Below are 22,016 nucleotides of genomic sequence, written 5' to 3' on the forward strand. Positions count from 1 at the left end.
CTGGACCAGCGGCGGAAAACCTCCTGCTTGATGGTGTAACTCCACAGCAGCTATAACTTCGCGCAGGCTTTGTTGACTTTCGAATGATTCCGGCAGCTGCTGCCCGTAAGTTCTTGCTGCATCCGCCACCGGATCCCATTGCTGGTCGCTCGAAGCTGCTTGACCATGCTTCTGCTGTACCGCATATTCAACCAGGTTTCGACTTTGACGTCACGTCACGTATAGCAGCTAACCCGTCGAATAACCGCCAACAATCCCACAGGCCATTTTAAGACCACAATTAATCGAAATCTAAACCAATGTTGATGTAAACGAAAAAACTCACGACTCCGAAATTTCCACGGTCCATATTACTTTGAGATTAAGATTTTCTGCAAAAGTTTTTTCAGTGCAATGCGAAATTTAAAAATAAAAAATGCTTCCGCCCGGTGCGCAAAAGAGTGTGTATACCAAAACCGGTCCGCTGAAATGAGCAAAACCGGGCCGCGTATACTCCCGTATTGGTACGTTTGCTCTTAGGAGTACTCTTTAAGAGACGCTCTTATAGAGCGCTCATTACAATTTTGAGTGTTTTGTGAGTGACGAAAAACGCTCCCTGTGTGTATTGTCACTCCGCTCCAATCGACCACTCTTGCTCCGCTCACAACAAAATTTAAAGAGCGGAGCTGATTTTTACACCGCTCTTGTTGGGCTCTGAAAAGAGTCCGAAGCCTGCAATAGTCACAAATAAAATATTGGGTTTTTCTTTTCCGGTCAAATTATTAGTTATTAAATTCGACGCTGTTTGCGAACTAAGCAATACTGTGCTATTAGTGCAAAAAAGGTTTTTGTTTACTAGATAGTACATTGACCTAAAATCGACTTGAAACGATGGTTTCATTGTCGTAAAATAGATTTTCTCCGCAAATTTTCGATTTTTTCAATAGTTGTTATTTTTTGAAGCATTTAGTTATGGGCGGTAATCTTCTAATATAGAAAGATGAGTTGGACTATATATGTATGTTTGTTGGTTTGTTTGTTTGTATGCACCTTATACAAATCCACACCGCTTAACCGATCAGCCTGAAATTTGGTATAGAGATAAAGTTTGACCAGGGTAAGGTTTTAATAACAGTTATGAGCCTCTCCCACCTAAGGGACCCTCCAAACCAAAAGTCATGGCACCCATTTCACCCAATTTTCGTTTCCTTCGATAAGGTTGCTTTCACCACCACCATGGGCCGGTCATGAAAAGCAATCATCTAGCATAGTTCATGTGTACTGGATAGCAAATCAAAGCTTGCTGAGCATCAAAAATTTGAAGGTGGAATTTTGGCGGGTGTTTTCGTTTCTTCTACTATTCAAAGCACGTGGTACCGGTACTCGCCTATTTAGAGCATCTGTATTCGTGGTATATTCTTGGGTCTAATTTAAACAAGAATTGAACCAAAGAAATTAGATCCGATCTAATGAAAAAACTGGCAACTGCACTCGTGTTCCATTAACTGTCAAACAGTTTAGAATTGCGTCAAATTGGATCCAAATCTCATCAGTTTTGGATCAATCCTTATACCAGCTCTAAAAAAAGTTGAGTTGGAACTGGTATAATGAATCACCAGTGCGGTTGCTCGGGTCGGAATTTGGGTCTAAATCGGCTGTTTGGACCACGGATACAGGTGCTCTTAGGCTTACCAGATACTTTCAATAAAAAGCGGGACATTGCCGAAAAAACGGGACATATTATAAACTAAAAATCTAATGTTCATGCATATGTATATATTAGGGTTACCATACGTACTCTTTTAAGAGTACATGTACTATTTTTCGATCGAAAAATGGGCGTACTCTTCTTTTTGTGAAATTTTACGAAATGTACTCTTTTTTATAAGAGCCATTTAATCAGAAAAATGAACTTGTTTATTTCAGTATATGAAATGTGTTTACCACACCTTATACAAGAATTACGAAAGAAATGCCACTTACAAAAAATTTCAATACCTTACCTAAATATACAGTATTCATGAAGGCATCTTTTAATAATATTTACAGTGAGTGCAATAAACGCCTTTGAGTATGCAATAAACCCCCGAACAGTTAACAAAGGGCACAAAAGCAATAGGCTGAAATGCTTCGTAGAGCACAAATCTAACATGCTATTTTTTCAATGCAAATATTGTTGATATGACTACCCTATTATTAGAAAGTTTGAAGCGGGAGGGCCAAACAGGGGCAACCATCAAGGAGAGAAGGCCATGAAGGTGGATGTGAAAGTTTGTGAGAAAATGTTATTTTTCTCATAAACCGGGCCACCTTACACCCAAAAAAGTTGAAGAGGTTGTTTATAAGACACGACCGCGAAGTTAACGTAGAATTACGACAGCCTAACTTGTGCCATCGTTTTTTTTTTTTATTAAATTTGTATTTTCTGAATTAAATTAGTCGGTTTAATATAAGTGATCGTTACATTTGATTCATACACTCTTTTTAAAAATCGTTAACGAATTTTCTTTCCATGCTCTTTAAATCATTTTTTTTCCGCACAACAATCGCTACCAGAACACAATGCTTTAAAGTGGAATTTTAAAAACTGTCCAAAATTAAGCAACATTTCAACAAAGGCCCTTTTAGGACCGATGATTTTAAGAAAGAGTCAATTCGGTCTTTGAATCGAAATACTTAGAAAGGGTATGGATGGTCTGTGTGTAAATGTGGTGTATGAGAGTGTTGTACTACATCATACACAAAACACACAATAAACGCACGCACATTATTTATACAACGCAAATCTAGCAACACTCACGCATCACCACTCATTTTCACATTACGCTCCATGAAGCTTTGCTTCTCTTGATTCTCCCGCAGCTGGTCGTTTAAGCCGCTGCTAGTTTTCTCCACTAGTTGTCTCCGCTGCTCGCTGCCTCTGGTTGATCCATGCTGCTGAACTAGATACTGAACAGAACTGCTAGTCGATATCGGTGTAGGATTACCACTGGTGGGGTCCAAACACCGATCGAAGAGCAGCTGGCGAACTCTGTTCAGCTAGACAACGAAACCGACACTGAAACCGAGACGACTGACGAGCCCTTTGTTTTATACCTTCCGTGGGTAGGGAAAAACAAAAACCATCAAAGCAAGCTCTGCCCATGACGTCATAATCCTGTAGATATGATGGTCCGTTAATGAAGTTATTTTCGTGACTTGCAAATTTCAATTTGCCACCCTATGGTGTTGCCGTAAGACAATTCTACGTCAAAAAAGTTTTACAGCACGGGCAATTGATTTCAGCAGTAAAATTTTGGGCAAGAGATCAGTAAAAGGGGTCACCAATATTAATTATTCAATGTTTTGGCAACAATAACGTTATAATGCTACGGATCGATACGGAAATTTAAACAAGAAAATTTTACAGGACGGGAAATCGATTGCTTATAACAAACTTCGTATTAAACGACGGAAAAGGGATCATTCATTTTAACTATTTTAGGTTTTTGCAATTATTACTTTCTTATGCGTGTAATCGAAATAAAAACTAATGCACGAGGGTTTTACAAAACGGACATTCGATTCCTGGATTCAAATTTTGAATCAGACGACATGAAATATTGTCGTTTTTAAGAATTTTAGATGTTTTTAAAATAATTGTGTTGTACTTTGTTCAAAGATAAGTTGGATTGTTCGTACGCACGCACGCAGCATCAACAGCATTGGTCGTAACAACAGACCGCACGGGAGAATGCCCGAAAACCAAATGAAATTAGATCGGTGCAATCGTTGGCTTTTTATAACTTCGGATCTAGTGCAGTTTGAGTCGACGTTCGCGGTTTTATCGCTCGGGTGTTCTGCGCATCAATTTGTATTTGCGTAATTCTACGTCTATAAAAATTAAAAAAAAAAACTGAGTAATATCCCAAGTAACACACAAAAATAGAAAAGGTTTTATAATTTTTATAAGGTGTTTTATAAGTGATGTATAATACCGTAAATGTATTTATTGGAAACCTATTCACAATTTCTCTCTAGGACAGCTACAAGCGTCCTATGAAGCCAAGTTTTGAAACAGCAATAAACTTCTATGATTGCTTTTTTATTTGGCACTTGGTGCATGCTATAAAACATTTTTATATCTGAAATTATAAAACATTTGAAAAAGTCTTGAAATACCTAGTTACAAACTTGTTTTGATTTATAAAAGCCTTTTTAAATTATTTCGTAGTATTCGTGTCCTTATACGGTCTTCACAAGTAGCTTTGGTTTTATAAATGGTACTTAATAACTAATGGAGGCCTCTTTAAACCGGTTATATGAAACAAATCCCGCTATAGGCCAAATAAAGCTTATAATAGGCATTTGGCCAACTAAAGGGATTATAAAAGAAAATTATGCAGAAACAACCAAAATGTAAACAATAATATATATTTCGGTGGCAAAAGGTGGCAAATAAATGTTTTTTGCAAATGAATGGAGCAACAACGGATGAAATTGACTTTGTCAAGCGTCAGAAAAAATAATTGGCTTGCTGCACAGTTTTAATTATTTGCTGGAAGTGTACATCTTAGTGGAATTTCCTGATTGTCAGCTTAGTAATGAACATTTCAACATTTGTCTTGGTCCGTTATAATTGAAGTTTACCGATAATAAAACAGTGAATCCATGAATATATTTGATTGTCTCTCAAGAATATTAGAACAGTGTGATAAAGTGATAAGGGAATAAAAAAAATCTTTGCATAATTCGACAAATTGTGTTCAATTATTTTTATCATCTGCCGCCAACATCCATTGAATTATAAAGGTTTCATAAGGTGCTTGTACTGTTCTTACCAATATATTTTCAAGGGGGCCTCTAGAGTTTTCGTATTTATAAGATTCTTTTAAATGACTTTAAAAAACTCATCAAGCCTGAAGCGGTTTTGTAGAAAACAAATATAGATTGCTACATAGCTTTTTTGGTTCAAAGATTCCCGTTCAAGCTACCTTTTACAACCCAATACACTTTTATAAGACAAAAAAGTTTTGTAAAAGTGAATAATTTTGATTGGCAATTTCTAGATAACAAAATCGTTTTGTAAGTGTCCAATAACAACTATTAAAAAAATTATAATATCGCCATTTTCATGGCCAATATTAATGATGAATTTACTAACGACTGTTTATTATTATAAAAAGTATTCCTCATCTTATTCATGCTTTATGAGAGTTCCATCATCCTTATGGAAGAAAGAGTATAAAAAAAATTCTTGAACGAGCACAAATAGTTCAAGTTAAAAAATTCATAATTTTGATATCTATTTTATTGCATTTTAATTGATTTAAGAAGTAATTTACAGCAGGCCCATTATTTTTTTAGAATTTTCTCATAAATATTTGTGGTAAACTTGAAAGCGCATGTTGATTAATGGTTGGAATCGAAAATTCTGATTGATAAAATCATGTTGAATTCCCTAACAGAATGATGACAAACAAATTTCAGCTCTGTGCTTTCGATTTTATAATTTATTTGAATGAGATTCATTTGTTTTAAAAATTATTATTAAGAACCAAATGCCGGAGCATAATTTTTTTTAGACGAAAATAATATAATAAAAAGGATTTATAATTTGCTCTACAGAACCTACTGCAGTAGGGCCTTTTTGTGCTACTAACCGTTGTATTGGAGTTTTATAGATTCTTACATATCTGAACGCGGTTTTATAGTTTTAATTTATAGTTGGCATGCAGTTCATTATAAAACCTAAATTGTTACTTGGGATGGTTTCGAATGGCTGTGATGAATTATCAATGTAACATTTTTCACGTAAGATTTTTGAAAACAACTCCGGCCCGCTAGTAAGAGATCGTAAGCAAATGTGACAACCCCCCTAAAACTAAACTGAAAATTTGCACATGAGAGTTTAACAGCATGGGAAATTGATTTTAGGAGTAAAATTTGGTATTTTGATGAAAATTTTGAGACGCATCCTGTAAAGCCCGGATGCGGATATTTTAGAGATTTGCTCGGTTTTATTCACATTATTTGGAAAATGAAAAAAAAATTTTTTTTTTTGTTATTGAAAGCTGCTTCCAAAAACGGATTCTTTCAAGTTTTATCAAAATTCACAAAAATATGTTGAATGCTTTTAACGCTATTCGAACGCTGCTGATGTGCTTTGACCAGATCCAATGAATAAAAATAAAATTTAAGAAACAGGGGCATGGACAGAGGACAGAAGGGTGTTTGTATACGACAAATGCGGCAATCGAAGCTGAATGGAACGATGCAGCAGCAGTAGCTCACGCAGGGGTTGTAGCAAGGCGGGGCAGCTTCAGCAGTAGCAGCAGATACTGGACTACAGCAACGGGCTTAGCAGCAGCAGCATAGGCTTGACAGCAACAGCGGCCCGATTGCACCGCACCGGAGAAGGCCCAAAAAGCAAATGAAACCGGGTCGGGGCAATCCTTGCTCTTTTATAACTTCGCATCTAGTGCAGTTTGGGTCGACGATCGGGGTTTTTTCGCTCGGATGTTTTGCGCACCCATTGGTATTAGCGCGTTATTAGTATTGGTGTACCAACACATAGCCGACTCTAAATGTTGTTCGGAAAAGATGTCTTTGAAAGAGGCGTATTTCGTGACGCGAGATCCGTTCGAGAATTTCAATTTGCCCCCCTATAGTGTTGCCGTAAGACGTAATTCTACGTCAAAAATAAATTAATTAATTCTACGGGATTTTTCACGTAAACTAAGCTTTTCTTCTATCCCATCAATTCTGGGTGCGTCTTGTAGTAGTTACTTCAATTCCACATAAATGACTCATAAATTTGACGTAAAATCTATGTGGATGACCAAAACTCCTTTTGTAATTAACTTTTCATGAGCGTGTTTTTGTTTACATTTTAAATTCTTATAAGAAAATTGGCAGGAAATAATTCAGCAGCTGATAGCTTCCCGTCCCGGTCTACAAATTTACGTGCCTATTTTTTCGGTATCGGTTATCACTTTCGGTTCCGTTTCGTGGATTTACCAGCCGCTCCCACGTACTTGGGTATGAGACTGAATCAGCGGCGCGGCACCGGAATTAAAATAAAGTGTTTTCTTGTTTCCCTCGGAACCAGCGGAATCAAGTTAAAAAATAGTTAAAAACTGAACGGCATCCAAGTACGCACCGTCAGTGCTAAGGGTAGGTTTTGACGTAGAATTACGTCTTACGGCAACACTATATGGGTGGAAATTGAAATTCGCAAACGGTTCTCGCGCCACGAAAAAAGCCTCTTTCACGGACATCTTTTCTGAACAATGTTTTGTTTCGGCTGTGTGTTGGTACACCAATATCAATGAAGTGCATATACGAATATGAGCTTGGAAAGTTATAAATATAACTGCCGAGCTTCATTCGTATAAAAATTTCTGTGATGCTTTCGTTCGTGTCTACAGTCCCGGCTCTATAGCTGCCGCTCACTCAACAAACGCCAAGCAACCGAGAGCTCCCTCCGAGGCCCCAGCTAAGTCAGCAGAAAAAAAGGTGCATGCGAAGGGAAAAAGAATCAGTTTGCAACTTTGCAAGATGATTTTTTCGGAGCTGACGTCGGGCTGTTGGAATCGGCACTGCATGTTTCATGATGGGATCTCTTTGCACCTCTGCTGACCCGAAAAAACCCTCGGATACCAAATTTCACTTCATTCCAACCGTCCGTTTAGACGTGATGGTGTTATGAAGAAAACGCCTCCATTTTTGTACATAAGATAGCAAGAGGATATGATTTTGTATGGGAGCCCCCCTTTAATAGAAAGTGAGATTCTCGAAACTATTATACAAACCATCTCTGGCCTGAAAAACCCTCGGATACCAAATTTCACTTCATTTCGACCGACCGTTCATACGTGAAAACGCCTCCATTTTTTATACTTATATAAGAGAATTTCACCTTTTTTCATTACAGATACGTTGACACACCTGAATGCGCCCAAAATTCATCCCTCTCCAAAAACAAGTAACATTCGTAACTCCGGAGCAATACCTAAACGGCATAGCACCGGGAGCTTGATCACAAAGGCTTATTTTAATACCTCAGATGCAAATCCGAAACATCTTAAAAAAACTTGGTGCTGTCCAGCTTGCACGTTTGAAAATTCTTCAGCAAGTGTAGTTTGTGATATATGTTCTAGTCATCGTTTAATTGGAAAGGTTCTTTCTAATAATTTGAGCAATGAAAATACGAAGCGCGGAAGACAATTGACGGAAAATTTGCAAAAGTTTGAGGAATCTGAAGCACTGAACAAATGGATAAATATTATTCAATACTGTAAAGAAAATAATGAATTATTTGTAGATGATTCTTTTCCACCTGCGACTAGAAGCTTATATTATAACCCTGCCAGTGAATCTGATTCAAATCCTGTGGTGCAGTGGAAACGTCCTAGCGAAATAAATTGTGACGGAGGAGATTACCCACCGTGGGCTGTATTTCGTACGCCGCTCCCATCGGATATTTGTCAAGGAGTTTTAGGAAACTGTTGGCTTCTTAGTGCATTAGCTGTTCTTGCAGAAAGGGAAGATTTGGTACGTGAAGTTTTGGTTACAAAAGACATTTGTCCCCAGGGAGCGTATCAAGTAAGACTTTGTAAAGATGGTAAATGGACAAATGTGTTGGTAGATGACTTGTTACCTTGCGACAAAAAAGGTCATCTGGTTTACTCCCAAGCTAAACGAAAGCAACTTTGGGTACCACTTATCGAAAAATCTGTGGCCAAGATACATGGATGTTATGAAGCTCTAGTTTCAGGAAGAGCCATCGAAGGTTTAGCTACACTCACAGGTGCACCTTGCGAAAGTGTACCTCTTCAACCTAGCTCTATTCCCCTTCCCAGTGAAGATGACTTAGACAGAGATCTTATATGGGCACAACTTTTAAGCTCTAGAATAGCTAAATTCCTTATGGGTGCCAGCTGTGGAGGGGGAAATATGAAAGTTGATGAGGATGAATACCAACAAAAAGGTTTAAGGCCTCGTCATGCGTACTCAGTGTTGGATGTTCGAGACATACATGACCATCGTTTGCTGAAGCTGCGAAATCCTTGGGGGCATTTTTCTTGGCAAGGTATGTATTTTTTGTATCTTTTTTTTTATAATAGGATAATTAATACATACATACACACTAAAATTTTCAATCGATTTCCAGCAAAAATTTCTGCTGGAAATGTTCAGCAATTAAAATTTTTGCTGGAAACCAGGTAACATTATTTATTTTGCTGGTTTTTCAGCAAACGTTTTTGTTTATTTATAGCACACTTTTCCACATTATCCAGTTTAAAATTTAAATTACATTAGGCTCACAGTTTTCGAGTATCTGAATTTTGTTATATTGATAATCCGTATACGAGATATGGCTGAAAAATCAAACAAACCAGCGCTTCGTTCTTTTGAATCAACACGAAAAATCAATAAATAGCCACTTACAAGCAAGCGATAAATATGATTACACCAAGGCTTTTTTACACGGTTTTACGCGGTTTTTTACACGGCTTTATTACACGGTTTTCGGGAATTAACACGGTTTTTTCACACGGATATCGCGAATTATACGGTTTTTGAGAGAAAATATTCTAAGTCATTTTCAAAGGAAAACACTTAGAATCTTTTTGAAGTTGGGAAAATCTTAGCTCTGAGACTAAGAACATGATACATGAGACCTGAGACCTGGGACCTGAGACCTGAAACCTGAGACATGAGATCTGAGACTTGCGACATGAGACCTGAGACAAGAGACATGAAACATTAGAAATTAGTCATGAGACCTGAGACCTAAGACCTGGGACCTGTAACCTGAGACCTGGAACCTGAGACAAGGGATATTAGACTTGAGACCTCAGCATTAGACATGAGACCTGAGGCTTTTTGTCCCCAGAGAGCGTATCAAGTAAGACTTTGTAAAGATGGCAAATGGACAAATGTTTTGGCAGATGACTTGTTACCTTGCGACAAAAAAGGTCATCTGGTTTACTCCCAAGCTAAACGAAAGCAACTGTGGGTACCACTTATCGAAAAATCTGTGGCCAAGATACATGGATGTTATGAAGCTCTAGTTTCAGGAAGAGCCATCGAAGGTTTAGCTACACTCACAGGTGCACCTTGCGAAAGTATACCTCTTCAACCTAGCTCTATTCCCCTTCCCAGTGAAGATGACTTAGACAGAGATCTTATATGGGCACAACTTTTAAGCTCTAGAATAGCTAAATTCCTTATGGGTGCCAGCTGTGGAGGGGGAAATATGAAAGTTGATGAGGATGAATACCAACAAAAAGGTTTAAGGCCTCTTCATGCGTTCTCAGTGTTGGATGTTCGAGACATACATGATCATCGTTTGCTGAAGCTGCGAAATCCTTGGGGGCATTTTTCTTGGCAAGGTATGTATTTTTTGTATCAAGTTTTTTTTTATAATAGGATAATTAATACATACATACACACTAAAATTTTCAATCGATTTCCAGCAAAAATTTCTGCTGAAAATGTTCAGCAATTAAAATTTTTGCTGGAAACCAGGTAACATTATTTATTTTGCTGGTTTTTCAGCAAACTTTTTCGTTTATTTATAGCACACTTTTCCACATTATCCAGTTTACAATTTAAATTACATTAGGCTCACATTTTTCGAGTATCTGAATTTTGTTAATTTTGATAATCCGTATCAGTGTGCCAAATATTCGTTTCAATCATTGAAAGCCGAAAGCAACACTAGCTCAAAGCCGCGCAACACTTATTCCTGTCACAATGAAGCTTTTCGACTTTCAAGCTCACATGAAGCCATCATTGCTGTCAATCTTTTCCAATTGAACGAATACTAGTCCCAAGGAATATTTAAAGAAGGTAGTGCCAAGGCAGCCCTGCTCTAGTATTGGTACAGACTGACACGTCACAATCACGAAAAATCTGTTAATTTACTAGGAAAATTTTCTTTTTCGATGATAATTCGAAGAATCTGCAGGAAATTTTCCACTTTGAAAACATGCTATTGTAGAAGGATTCTTGCTCTTCAAGATGGGTACAAAAAAAGTTTCATTTTCAAATAATTTTTCTATAAAATAGATCATCGAAGTTCTAAAAAATGGTGGATTTTCACCACTGAAATGTGCAAAACTTTAAAATTAGTTTCAAGTCTTCCATGAAAATGTTCAAGTCAGTGCATTTTAAGCTCCTCATTACAATAAAGTGATCAAAACACAATTTTTTATATAAAAACAGAATCTTTTATTGGCATTTTAGTAAACTGAGTTAACAATCATGAATTAATGTTAATTGTTCTACATCAGAATTGTATATGATAAACCGGTTGGATTAAAATCATGACAATCAGTTAAACACTAAGTATCTACCAGCTAGACCTTTTTGAAGTTGATATTTTCTTCATTTTTGTACGTTTTAGCTTCAAGGCGACATTGCATTCATTAATAAATTAAGAAAAAACCATGATGCAATCTTCAAAGGACCAAAATACTCCATTACATAATCAAAGAGAGGCCCTACAACAAAATAGAAATGGAATTGGAATTCGATTTCGTTTTAAAACGTGTTTTTCTTTGAAATTCCTACCATCCTCACATAAATTTTCGATACAATCGTTTTTGTGACGTCACAAAAAAAATCCAATATGGCTCTCGACACTACCTTATTTAGATATTCCTTGTACTAGCTCGGCTTTCAGTCCAATAGGAATGAAAGCTGGAAAACGCCTTTCAATTTTCGATGACTGTGTGCGCTGTTCATATTCATATTGTCGCTGAATCCCCAAACCGGAGTTATCGTCAATGAGCGCTGGCGACATTTACTGGCGACACTCACTGGCAACAAGTCAGTTTGTTATTATCAGTGCGTGTATACAGCTTCGGGTGTGTTTTTATACCAACACGCAGAAAAAAGATTTTTTATTTCATACACACTTAATCTTTTCTCCTGTGGTCGGGACGATTTTGTCCTGTATTTTCAACAGCTGAAATTACAGGACAATCTCGGGACAGAAAAACAGCTCAGGAAAATATCTGTCAAATAAACCTGTAGCGTCGAAACGATTTTCTTCTGTGAATTGCAGGGAGTTTTGTAATTCTCCTGTGAGCTCATGACAGGCTACTTTCGAGATTTGCAGGGGATCTGTAGTGGTTTGCTTTTTTTCTGCTTACTAATCAATTTTCAAGACTTTCTTTTGAAATGAAATAACATACATTTTCATCAAGCATAAATCAATTCATTTATTTAAAATTTACATACATGTACAATATTTTGACACACAACACTATTTTATTTTAAAAACACTCCACTCGTATTTTCTTGCTTTCGGACCGACCGGCTGTGTGCGGGCATTGTTGATCCGTTGAAGATGCCGCTGCGGAATAAAGGGCACTTGCACGAAGGAGCGGTGTTGAAATTACTTACGTTTACCGTTTTCCGTACGGATCATACATCTTATGTATTTGAAATGAGCTGGCTCCGTCAACCAAACGTACCGGTAACAACTTTGCCGGCCTGGAGAGTTTCAAGCGACGGGAGAATGGAGGGGCGATTAGCATTTTTCCCAAATGCTTTTCGAAGATCTGCGGCTTTGGAGGTGAAAATCGTTGATTTGCTTCCTTGTCCCAACACTTAACACTTTGATTGAAAAAAAAAACCCATAGAAAACCTTCTTGCCTTTTGCACCCACATGGTAGAAGAGGACAAAAAAGCTTTATTTTCTCACACGTCTGCAACAAACGAACGGTAACCGCAAAAAAAATGACGAGTTGAATCTTTTGACGGTTTTAAATTTTGTGCTTAAGTGGAAAAGAGAGAAAAAACAGTTGTTTTTTTTCTGTAGAGAAGAGCAAGCGAAAGAAAATTTGACAAGAATAGGGTCTCCCGTGATTCAGGCGAACACTGTCCTGAACTCACCGGGACACTTTCAGCTCCTGTGCTCTCGTAGCAAGTTCGTCTCGGATTTCAGAAGAGATGAAGCGTCCCGAGATTCGGGTGATTTCTCCTTCGAATTTCGTTTGAATTGAGCAGCTTTCCTGTGATACGGAAAATCATGGTCCCGAGCGGGATAAAAGCAATCTTAGTGTGTAGGAAAGTGCCGCAAAAACAAAGGATTTTTTCCTTTAGTTTTGGTAAAAATTAAAAATCCTTTGGTTCATATGCATTTTCCTTTGTTTCAAAGATATTTCCTTTTCAAAAATCTTTTCAAAAGAAAAAATCTTTGATTCAAAATATTAATGCTTTGATACAAAAACCAGTTTCATTTGATTCAAAGTTATTATCTTTGCTCAAAGGTAATTTAGATATAAATATAGAAAAGCATTTATTCATTGAACCATTTTCCATTTATTCCAATTGGGAGATTTTTACCCTGTTGTTTCGAAGTTCCTTTTAGGAGTTTGAATAATAAAAAGATACAATTTTAATTCTTAAATTCTTTTTTATTCACAAACACATAAAACACTGGTTCGCTATAACCGAGTAGGGTCCTTGATATTGCTGACAAAGTTTCGCATTTTCCGTGGGCTGGTCAATAAACTTCCGAAAGCCACTCCAGCTGCTGGCTGGTCCGACTATAATTCATTGTGATCGGTACTGCACCGGTCATGAATAATGTTCTTGTTGTTTAATATGTGTCTTAATTTATGTTCACTTGACACTTTAATCCATTTGCTCGTAAACACCATTATTTGTGATCGTACCTTAGCATAAGATCAACTCTCTCTCGCAACATAGCGAACTTCGCGGAGAGAGTTAACACAATAGTATGTAAGCCATTTTAATAAGTTTAGAATAGAAAGTAAAGTTGGATTGAACGCACGGGTTTTAATTCGTTCCCAATAAATCGGCAATAAAGTCCAACTAAGCGACTTTCCTATTACAAATTCATCCGAAATCAGGCGAGTTAAGTGTTGGCTAAGAAAGCGCAATCGAATCGCGCAGTGGCACTCCGTACAACAAACACCGAAAGTGTAAACTAAATCTCCCCCCGAGCGGGCGATCAGCTGTTGTGTAGGAGAATTGACGACTAACCTGGAGTTTCTGCTGCTGGTGGATGCCGTCGCCTTAGAGACGGGAAGAAAACCCTCGAATTCCGAACCCCCCCATCGGCCGAGCCCGAACATTTGGTCCTTCGAAGCCGAATTCGAGGACAGGAAGCTCATCTGGACCAGCAGAGGAATCATCAATCGCCATCTTCCGAGCGCCATAGCAGCTGTGGTTTGTACCAAATCAACACCAAGGTAGGCCAGCTTTGTGATTTTCTCACTTTGAAACACTATTGTGGCCTATTTTCACTTGGCCAACGGAATATTCTGCAAATTTTGCGCTCAAAACTAACCGACACGAATAGTGCAAATGCATTTAGGGTGGTGCACTCTACAGTGTCGTTCAAAAATACATCGACACTTGAAAATTTGAAAGTTTTTGAATAAACTTGAATTCACTCACAGTGGTCACTGAGACACTGAAACATTGCTGATACGCTTTGGGGCAAGTTGCTAGACTACAGTATCGTGCAAAATTATAGCAACACTTTCAAAATTGGATTTTCGGAAAAAATCAAAATCGCTTTTGAGTTGTTCTGTAGCGATTGTAACATTGCTAGGTGGAGTTAATACAAGTTGCTGACAACAGTACTGGTCGAACGGACAGCAACTCATACGAGATAAAAATAAATTGGAAATATTTATTTATGAAAAATCATCCGAAAGTCAATCGTTGGTGGTGTTTCCGATCGTTTTTGGTGTCAACAAGTGTGATTTGAGTGGTGTTGAGTGATGGCTAGCAAGGCGGAGAAAAAACTAGCAGCGGCCCTTCTGACGAGACGACGAGCGTGTGCCGAACGAGATGTGGTGGAGAAGTTTGTAGCGGATTTCACCTACGAACGAGATTGTTGCCAGGTTGCGGTACGTTTGGAGGCGCTTAACAAGTGCAACGAGTTGTTCCTGAACGTGCAGAACGACATCGAAATGGGCGATAGCGAAGAACGGTTTGAAACACACCTGGAATTCCGTGCTGATTTTGAGGATCGATTCTGCAGGGCGAAGGGTTTTTTGCTGTCCAAACTGGAGAGTAGGGAGCATCCGTTGAGTTCGACGATCATCCACGCATCGGCTTCTCATAGCATGTCTTCCAGCTTTCATCATCGTCTGCCAAAAATCGATTTGCCGAAGTTTAGTGGAGATGAATCGCGCTGGATCTCATTCCGTGACAACTTTCTCTCGATGATCCACTGCAACGAGGACATACCGATCGTTAACAAGCTGCAGTATCTGTTGCAGTCGCTGGAAGGAGAGGCAAGAAAACCATTCGAGTCTGTAGATATCCAGGCCGATAATTATTCGTCGACGTGGGACGCGCTTAAGAAGCGTTACGACAACAAGCGGTTCCTCAGAAAGGAGCTTTTCCGTGGCCTATACAACCTTCCACCGATACAGCACGAGTCCGCACAAGACCTCAACACACTGGTTGATGATTTCCAGCGACACGTTAAGGCTCTGGTAAAACTAGGGGAGCCGATCGAGCATTGGGACACTCCACTTATCTTCATCTTAACGAACAAGTTGGACTCAGCAACGATTCGCGCATGGGAGCAGGATACTCGACAGAAAGAAGAAGTGAAGTACGACGAGCTCATCGAGTTTCTCGTCCACCAGGTCCGGATGTTGAAATCCGTGGACAGCGATCTCCAGCATCGTTCCTCAGCGCCCACCGTTTCCAAGGTGGCCGGTCAAATCCCGAAGAAACCAGTTCCCATCCGATCTGTCGTGAATACAGCTACGTCCGAAACTCAATCCAGTACTTCGCCATGCCACTGTTGTTTGAGAACACATCCGCTTCACCAATGTCCAGCATTATCGAACCTGTCAAGCTCCCAACTGCGAGAGCTTGTGACACAGCACAGTCTTTGCTGGAATTGCTTTCGCGCAAACCACCGGGCAACATCCTGCAAATCCAAGTTTCTGTGCAGGATTTGTCAAGCAAAACACCACACCATGTTGCACGACCACCACATATCACATCTAGAGCAACCCACTACTGAGGAACCACATCCCGTACAAGCGAATCCAGGTTTTAGCGGTTCAGTAAACCCACCAGCGATAAATCTATCCGTGCATTCAAATTCGACGGTTCTATTGGAGACGGTCACGCTGTTTGTTGTCGACCGATATGGCAGAAAGGTTCCTGCTAGAGCTCTGCTAGATTCTGCAGCGATGTCCAGCTTCATCACCAAGAAGCTGGCGAACCAACTCGCCACCCGTCAAAGGCCCGTGGACATCTCAGTTGCCGGAATCGGAGAGTCAGTGAAGCGCATCAAACACAAGTTAGCTGCCAAAATCATATCCAAGAACAGCGACTTCTCCACCACACTCGATTTCCTCGTCATGAAGAAACCAACATCCCATCTTCCCACAACCCCGATCGATTCAACTGCCTGGAGAATACCAAAGGTTCCATTGGCGGATCCTCAGTTCAACGTTCCAGCAACAATCGACATGATCATCGGTGGAGAATGTTACCGTGAGTTTCATACAGGCATACGCCACTCCCTTGGTAACGGTTTCCCGTTTTTGGTGGACACCCTCTTTGGTTGGACAGTTTCTGGCAAAATAGATTCCAGCTCCACCACCGCACCGCAAGCGTGCTTCCTCTCCACCGTTGATCAAACCCGAGAAACGATCCCTGGGGAGTTCCGGCCAATGGACACCACCGATGGGAGCCAAAGGATGGACGTTGAACCCTCCACCACTCAAATCCACGACGAAGGATCCGTCGCCTGCCATTCCCGGTCTAATGATCCACAAACCACCCTTGGAGATAACGAAACGAATGCCACACATCGAAACTCCACCAGATATTCACACCACAGCGATTCTGTTCAACACTACAAACCACACTGCTATCTGCCACATCACCCGGTGCTCAAGGATGCCAGCAAAACCACCAATGAATGCGTGGTATTCAACGCATCCTGTGAGCCCAACTCAGGGTACGCGCTCAAGGATACGCTGCTCGTCGGTTGCGCCGTTCAACATAATCCGCTGTCCGCCACTTTTCTAAGTGCCGCCAAAAGCAACGACGAAGTAGAAGACTATGCTGATGGATCCAGCTGCTACATCGTTCCTTTGGCCAAGCAGGCCTCTGGTACCTGTCTGGAGTTAGGTGCACCTCTCCTACCAACGGAATCGTTCCAGAAACCCCAACGGTCAAAACCGCCACCGCATCGTTGGCGAACTGTCGCTGCTAAACGTGCAACTGCTATCCAGATTAGTACAGACGGGCCCAGTTGGAGACTCATTCCGGGAGAGCACAATGTAGTCAGCGAACACTCCAGTAACCTACAGCCGTCCGACTTACCTGCATGGTGTTACAATTCGTCGTCGCTGAAATACCGGCCCTGTTCCGCCAGCTTGTGGCCACTAGATCGCCTTGCACAGCTTCATCCAGGTCGAGATGGAGTCGTTCCGGTTTTAGGACTGGAGACAGCCCAGCGACAGGGTTGTCACAACCACCGACGACCAGAAAAGGCTACAAAGACCGGTTGAGCACGCCGAACGTGCTCAACGCGCTAATGGAGCGCTAACAGGTGATTAGCGTTCCTATCATTTCTTCCATATCGTTCGATCTACCGGGTCTTTGTTGCTTCCAGATCCTTAGACGTCATTTTATTCCTCATCATCATCGAGATCCTTCTACAAAGACCGGCAGAGCACGCCGAATGTGACTCACTGCGCATGTCGAGCGCTAATAGGTGATTAGCGTTCCAAGTTGTCACATTTTCTAGTTCGATCTACCGGTTCTTTGTCGATTGCAGATCCTATCCTACACTATTACTACATCTTCACTACGTATTCATCGCCATTTACCAAGCCACAACGCAGAATCTTCTAGGACCGGTAGAGCACGCCGAACGTTGCTCGACGCGCTAATGGAGCGCTAACAGGTGATTAGCGTTCCTATCACTTTCTCCATATCGTTCGGTCTACCGGGTCTTTTTCGATTCCAGATCTCCCGTTGTCGTACATCGTTGCAGAATCTCATCTACCACCTCCTATGACGACCAAATCCAACTACAGCGACAGCAGAGTCTCCAAAGATCGGTAGAGCACGCCGAACGTTGCTCAACGCGCCAAAGGGGCGCTAATAGGTGATTAGCGTTCCTATAATCTTACCCTACGCCGTTCGTTCTACCGGGTCTCTTTTGTCGTCCACAGATTCTGAACCAGTTCCGACGCTGAGACGAAGAAGGTTCCTCGATATGCGACAAACCAGCTGTATCCTTGAATCCAGTCTAAGAAGCATGCAGAAATTCCTCGCAGGGAGTGTTGAAACTGCAGTAGTTTCAAGGTGGCCGGAATGATCGGTACTGCACCGGTCATGAATAATGTTCTTGTTGTTTAATATGTGTCTTAATTTATGTTCACTTGACACTTTAATCCATTTGCTCGTAAACACCATTATTTGTGATCGTACCTTAGTATAAGATCAACTCTCTCTCGCAACATAGCGAACTTCGCGGAGAGAGTTAACACAATAGTATGTAAGCCATTTTAATTAGTTTAGAATAGAAAGTAAAGTTGAATTGAACCGCAGACACCATATACCCAGACTGACCACTGAAGGCTGATTTTGGCGCTTGTTCCGCAGCGCTATCTACGGGTTATCGTGAAACTAACGGCCACATACACAAAAGGAATTTTTTTTACACAAACATAACTATTATTGTGTACATATTAAAACGCTATTGATATATCACACACACATTTGCATTGTGCTTTTTGTTTTTATTTTACATCTAGAGATGAACACGGTCGTTTTTGATTACCTACTTTTGATAGAAAAAATAACACGATATGGTTAAAACACCACTAAAGAACCATTTTTGAATTAGAGCGCATTAACCAAATGTGGTTAGATTTCAACCATAAAGCTTATAAAAAATACATCGAATTCGACAGAATCGTTTACGATCTTAACAAAACGTTAGAATTACTTTCGTTATTTATGTTACATTGGTGGTATGTTTGACATTAGGAAACTCACCTTAAACGATGTGTGAAGAAACATATATTTCAATTTTGATAAATTAAAATAAATTCAATTAACACTTGCAATTTTGGACGACGGTTTCATGTTTGAGTTCATTAGTAAACTTTTAGCCATAATCTACGACTAAAGCGATGATTTTTCAACGATTTCAGGATGAGTATTAGCTTGACATCATGTGAAATCGAGGAAAAATCCCAAAAATTAGATCTAGAAGCAGCAAAAGTCAATAAAAAGCGTTTACACTGTGAATTATCCTATCACAATATCGCCGGTCATCAAAAGGCAACCGAAAATCTAGGTACTTTTCGGCAAAAAAGCTCAGTTTTTGAAAAGAACTGTATTGTCATATAAAATTGTATGTACTGTAATACAATACCGAAAACAAACAAAATTTTTGTTTAATATATAAGGTATACTCAGTTTGATAAAATTTGCAAACCTGTTCAATCAAACACTTTCTTAGACTTAAAAAAAGTTTTCATAATGATCATTTTCAAGAAACAAAATTTTCCCAGCATATCAAAAGATATTCGTTTTACAATGATCATCGTAAATGACGTTAAAATAAAGCTTAGGTATACCTACCCTATATACGCCGTACATGTTTGATGATTTTTTTTATTTACGACTATGACAATATCATATACAAGGTACGATTTGAATCATTAACCGACCTTGTTATGTAGCATGTTATGTCACTCATTTTGTGAATGGAATACGATTTTCAAAGAAAAAACCAAATGAGATATTTTAAAATTATATTCAATGATATAAAATAACATTATATTGAAATGTACTGATACCTTTAAATTAAAACAATGTTCATAAAATCGTTGCCATCCTTTTTCCTTTAATACCGAGAACTTTCCCGCAGTATCATCTGATGCATCCTTTTCTTGAGAAGATTTTCTTCCAGATTTTGCCAACACGCAGTACGATTTTTATTACTGGTAAGAGGGCCAAGATATCCGACACGACCATCTGGCGGAAGCTGCTTTTCAGATCAATCGACTCACGGCGCATCGCAATCACAGCTCTGACAGACCAGATCCTCGGTCCTTCAGTTTTCGAACTCAGTGGATCCAAGCTTTTGGAAACCTGTGACTAAGAACACAATTGTAAAAAAGTCAGAAGTGCACTGGCGGCTCTATCGTGTCTTACCTTATCCACCGAGGAACTTCCGGCAGCATTGTTTGACTTTAGTGGCAAAAGAATTGACCCTTTTCATCTGCTCACAACTTTTACGACCAAAGTTTCCATCCAAGAATCTCCGGTGATTGTAGAGAGACCAAATTAAACCACAGGATTTGGCTACAACATGCTGACAGGCGTTTGTAAAATCCGGCAAGTTGTCCGCGGGAATCTGCAGTCGATACTCGATTTCGACCATCTTTGACGGATCTCCCGGGAACAAATTCAGTCGTGATTCCAGCAATATCCTTTGAAGGGGAAATAAATTATTAACGATTATATTAATGCTGTGTTTTAAAACTTACCTTTAATTGCCGCCCAACCGATCCAATCAAGTTGCGCTAAACCTCGAGAAGACGACAAACGCGACAAACCCGTGAATTTTTGTTCGGATGTTGTTTACAGGTTTTTACTAGGGCCGCAAACGCAAACAGTTGCAGTCTGAGTTGTCCACCTGGGTCAGAGCAACACGGGTGCAGGTCTTACGGAACACCAACGTTCCCAGCCGGGACTTGCCCTTGATGATGCAGCACGGGATACCCATCTTACGGGACAGAGCCGGCAGGTAAATGACCAGCACAATGGTGTCAACATCGTGAGTGATCACAACCAGCTGAGCCTTCTTCTGCTCGACTAGTTTGACGAAGGTGTTGGCGCCCTGCCGCAGGCGGTTGGTTTTCTTCGCCAGAGGTTCCTCCTTGCCAGCGGCCTTGGCCTCAGCCTTAGCCTTCAATCGTTGGATCTTGACGATCGGGTTTTCCGGCCGGTACTTCTGGGTCGTGTTTTTGTTTAGAGCCTGCGAGCACTGATGGTCTGGGGGAGGAAGACTTAAATTTGCTGTATCGTTTTTTTACTGTTTGGCAAAAGCCAGCAATTGTTGAAAAGATTTATAATCGTTCAAATTTTAATTTTAGATGATACGTTTCGTGTAGCGAGTCATGTAACTCAGTTGTTTAGGTGCTAAATTTTGATTTAGCTATTTTTAGAACAACCATTAATCAAGCCATTTTTATTTATCAGCTCAAAAATTTTGACGAAATTTGAGCGACTCAATACGCCTGATCATGCAAGAATTTGCCAGAGCAATACAAAACCTAATTAAATCATTGTTTTATGCAAAACAAGTGCTTTTCAGCATCAAACTAGTTTTATTAAAAATCACTAAATAAAAAAGTAGAATTTTGAACCTTCGCACTGGTCGGTAGATTGATGAGAGGAATTTGACGTTTGAAAGATTTTTTTCTTTTTTTATTCAGTCTTCCTCCCCCAGCTGATGGTGAGCTATCACCTGAAAACGTCGACGATAAACAACACTGACAAAGTGTTTTACGCGTTTTCATTATTTTCTTTGGTCAAATTTCGAACCATTAATTGAATATCGGCCGTGTAATTGATTTAACCAATTGGTATAAAAAAACGAACGTGAATTCGTCGCATCAAAATCAAAACATAAAACGAATTCACTCACACAGGCATACGCTATTTGACATTTCATGCAACGACAAGAAAATAAAAATTACCTTCGTTTGCATCAAGATAGTAATGTTCTTTTACCATTCAAAATTAGTTTTGGCTGTGTGGAAAAGTATTGAATTCGATAATTAATACAGTGAAATTATTGCTTATATATTTATATTGAAATGAACGTCATTTAAAATTATATTTTTTTGAAGAATGGATTCATTCTGTATACTAATTACTTTCGGACTATGGTTCAAACAAAACTTTTAATCAAAGAATTTGGTTAAATCTCGCGTGAGCTTTCATTACGTCGTATGAAACATCGTAAGAATTCACAGAAAACTGCTGCAAAAGTTATC

The 22,016-nt window shown here is 39.6% G+C and overlaps 2 protein-coding genes and 1 long non-coding RNA gene across 7 annotated transcripts in view; 2 read left to right on the forward strand and 1 right to left on the reverse strand.

Annotated features, from left to right (window-relative positions):
• The window catches only part of LOC129747123 (calpain-D), a 450,101-nt gene that overhangs the window by 190,434 nt on the left and 237,651 nt on the right, over positions 1–22,016 (forward strand). For all 5 annotated transcript variants that reach the window (XM_055741165.1, XM_055741174.1, XM_055741159.1 and 2 more), the window contains exon 5: positions 7,895–9,052. In XM_055741165.1, coding sequence (XP_055597140.1) covers positions 7,895–9,052 — 1,158 coding nt within the window. The remainder of the gene's footprint in view (positions 1–7,894; positions 9,053–22,016) is intronic.
• Positions 13,308–17,759, forward strand: LOC129747155 (uncharacterized). Its single transcript, XM_055741200.1, has 2 exons — positions 13,308–17,542; positions 17,606–17,759. The coding sequence occupies exon 1, from the start codon at positions 14,733–14,735 to the stop codon at positions 17,499–17,501; it is 2,769 nt and encodes a 922-aa protein (XP_055597175.1). The 5' UTR covers positions 13,308–14,732; the 3' UTR covers positions 17,502–17,542; positions 17,606–17,759.
• LOC129747202 (uncharacterized) lies at positions 19,710–21,018 on the reverse strand. Its single transcript, XR_008737462.1, has 3 exons — positions 20,502–21,018; positions 20,167–20,444; positions 19,710–20,109 (listed from the first exon to the last, which is right to left on the reverse strand). It is a non-coding gene; the product is annotated as an uncharacterized LOC129747202 (long non-coding RNA).

The sequence above is a fragment of the Uranotaenia lowii genome, chromosome 1 (assembly GCF_029784155.1).
Source record: "Uranotaenia lowii strain MFRU-FL chromosome 1, ASM2978415v1, whole genome shotgun sequence".
NCBI classification, from domain to species: Eukaryota; Metazoa; Arthropoda; class Insecta; order Diptera; family Culicidae; genus Uranotaenia; species Uranotaenia lowii.

Coding starts and splice junctions, on each gene's coding strand:
- LOC129747155 (XM_055741200.1), top strand. CDS start 14,733: ATGGCTAGCAAGGCGGAGAAAAAACTAGCAGCGGCCCTTCTGACGAGA.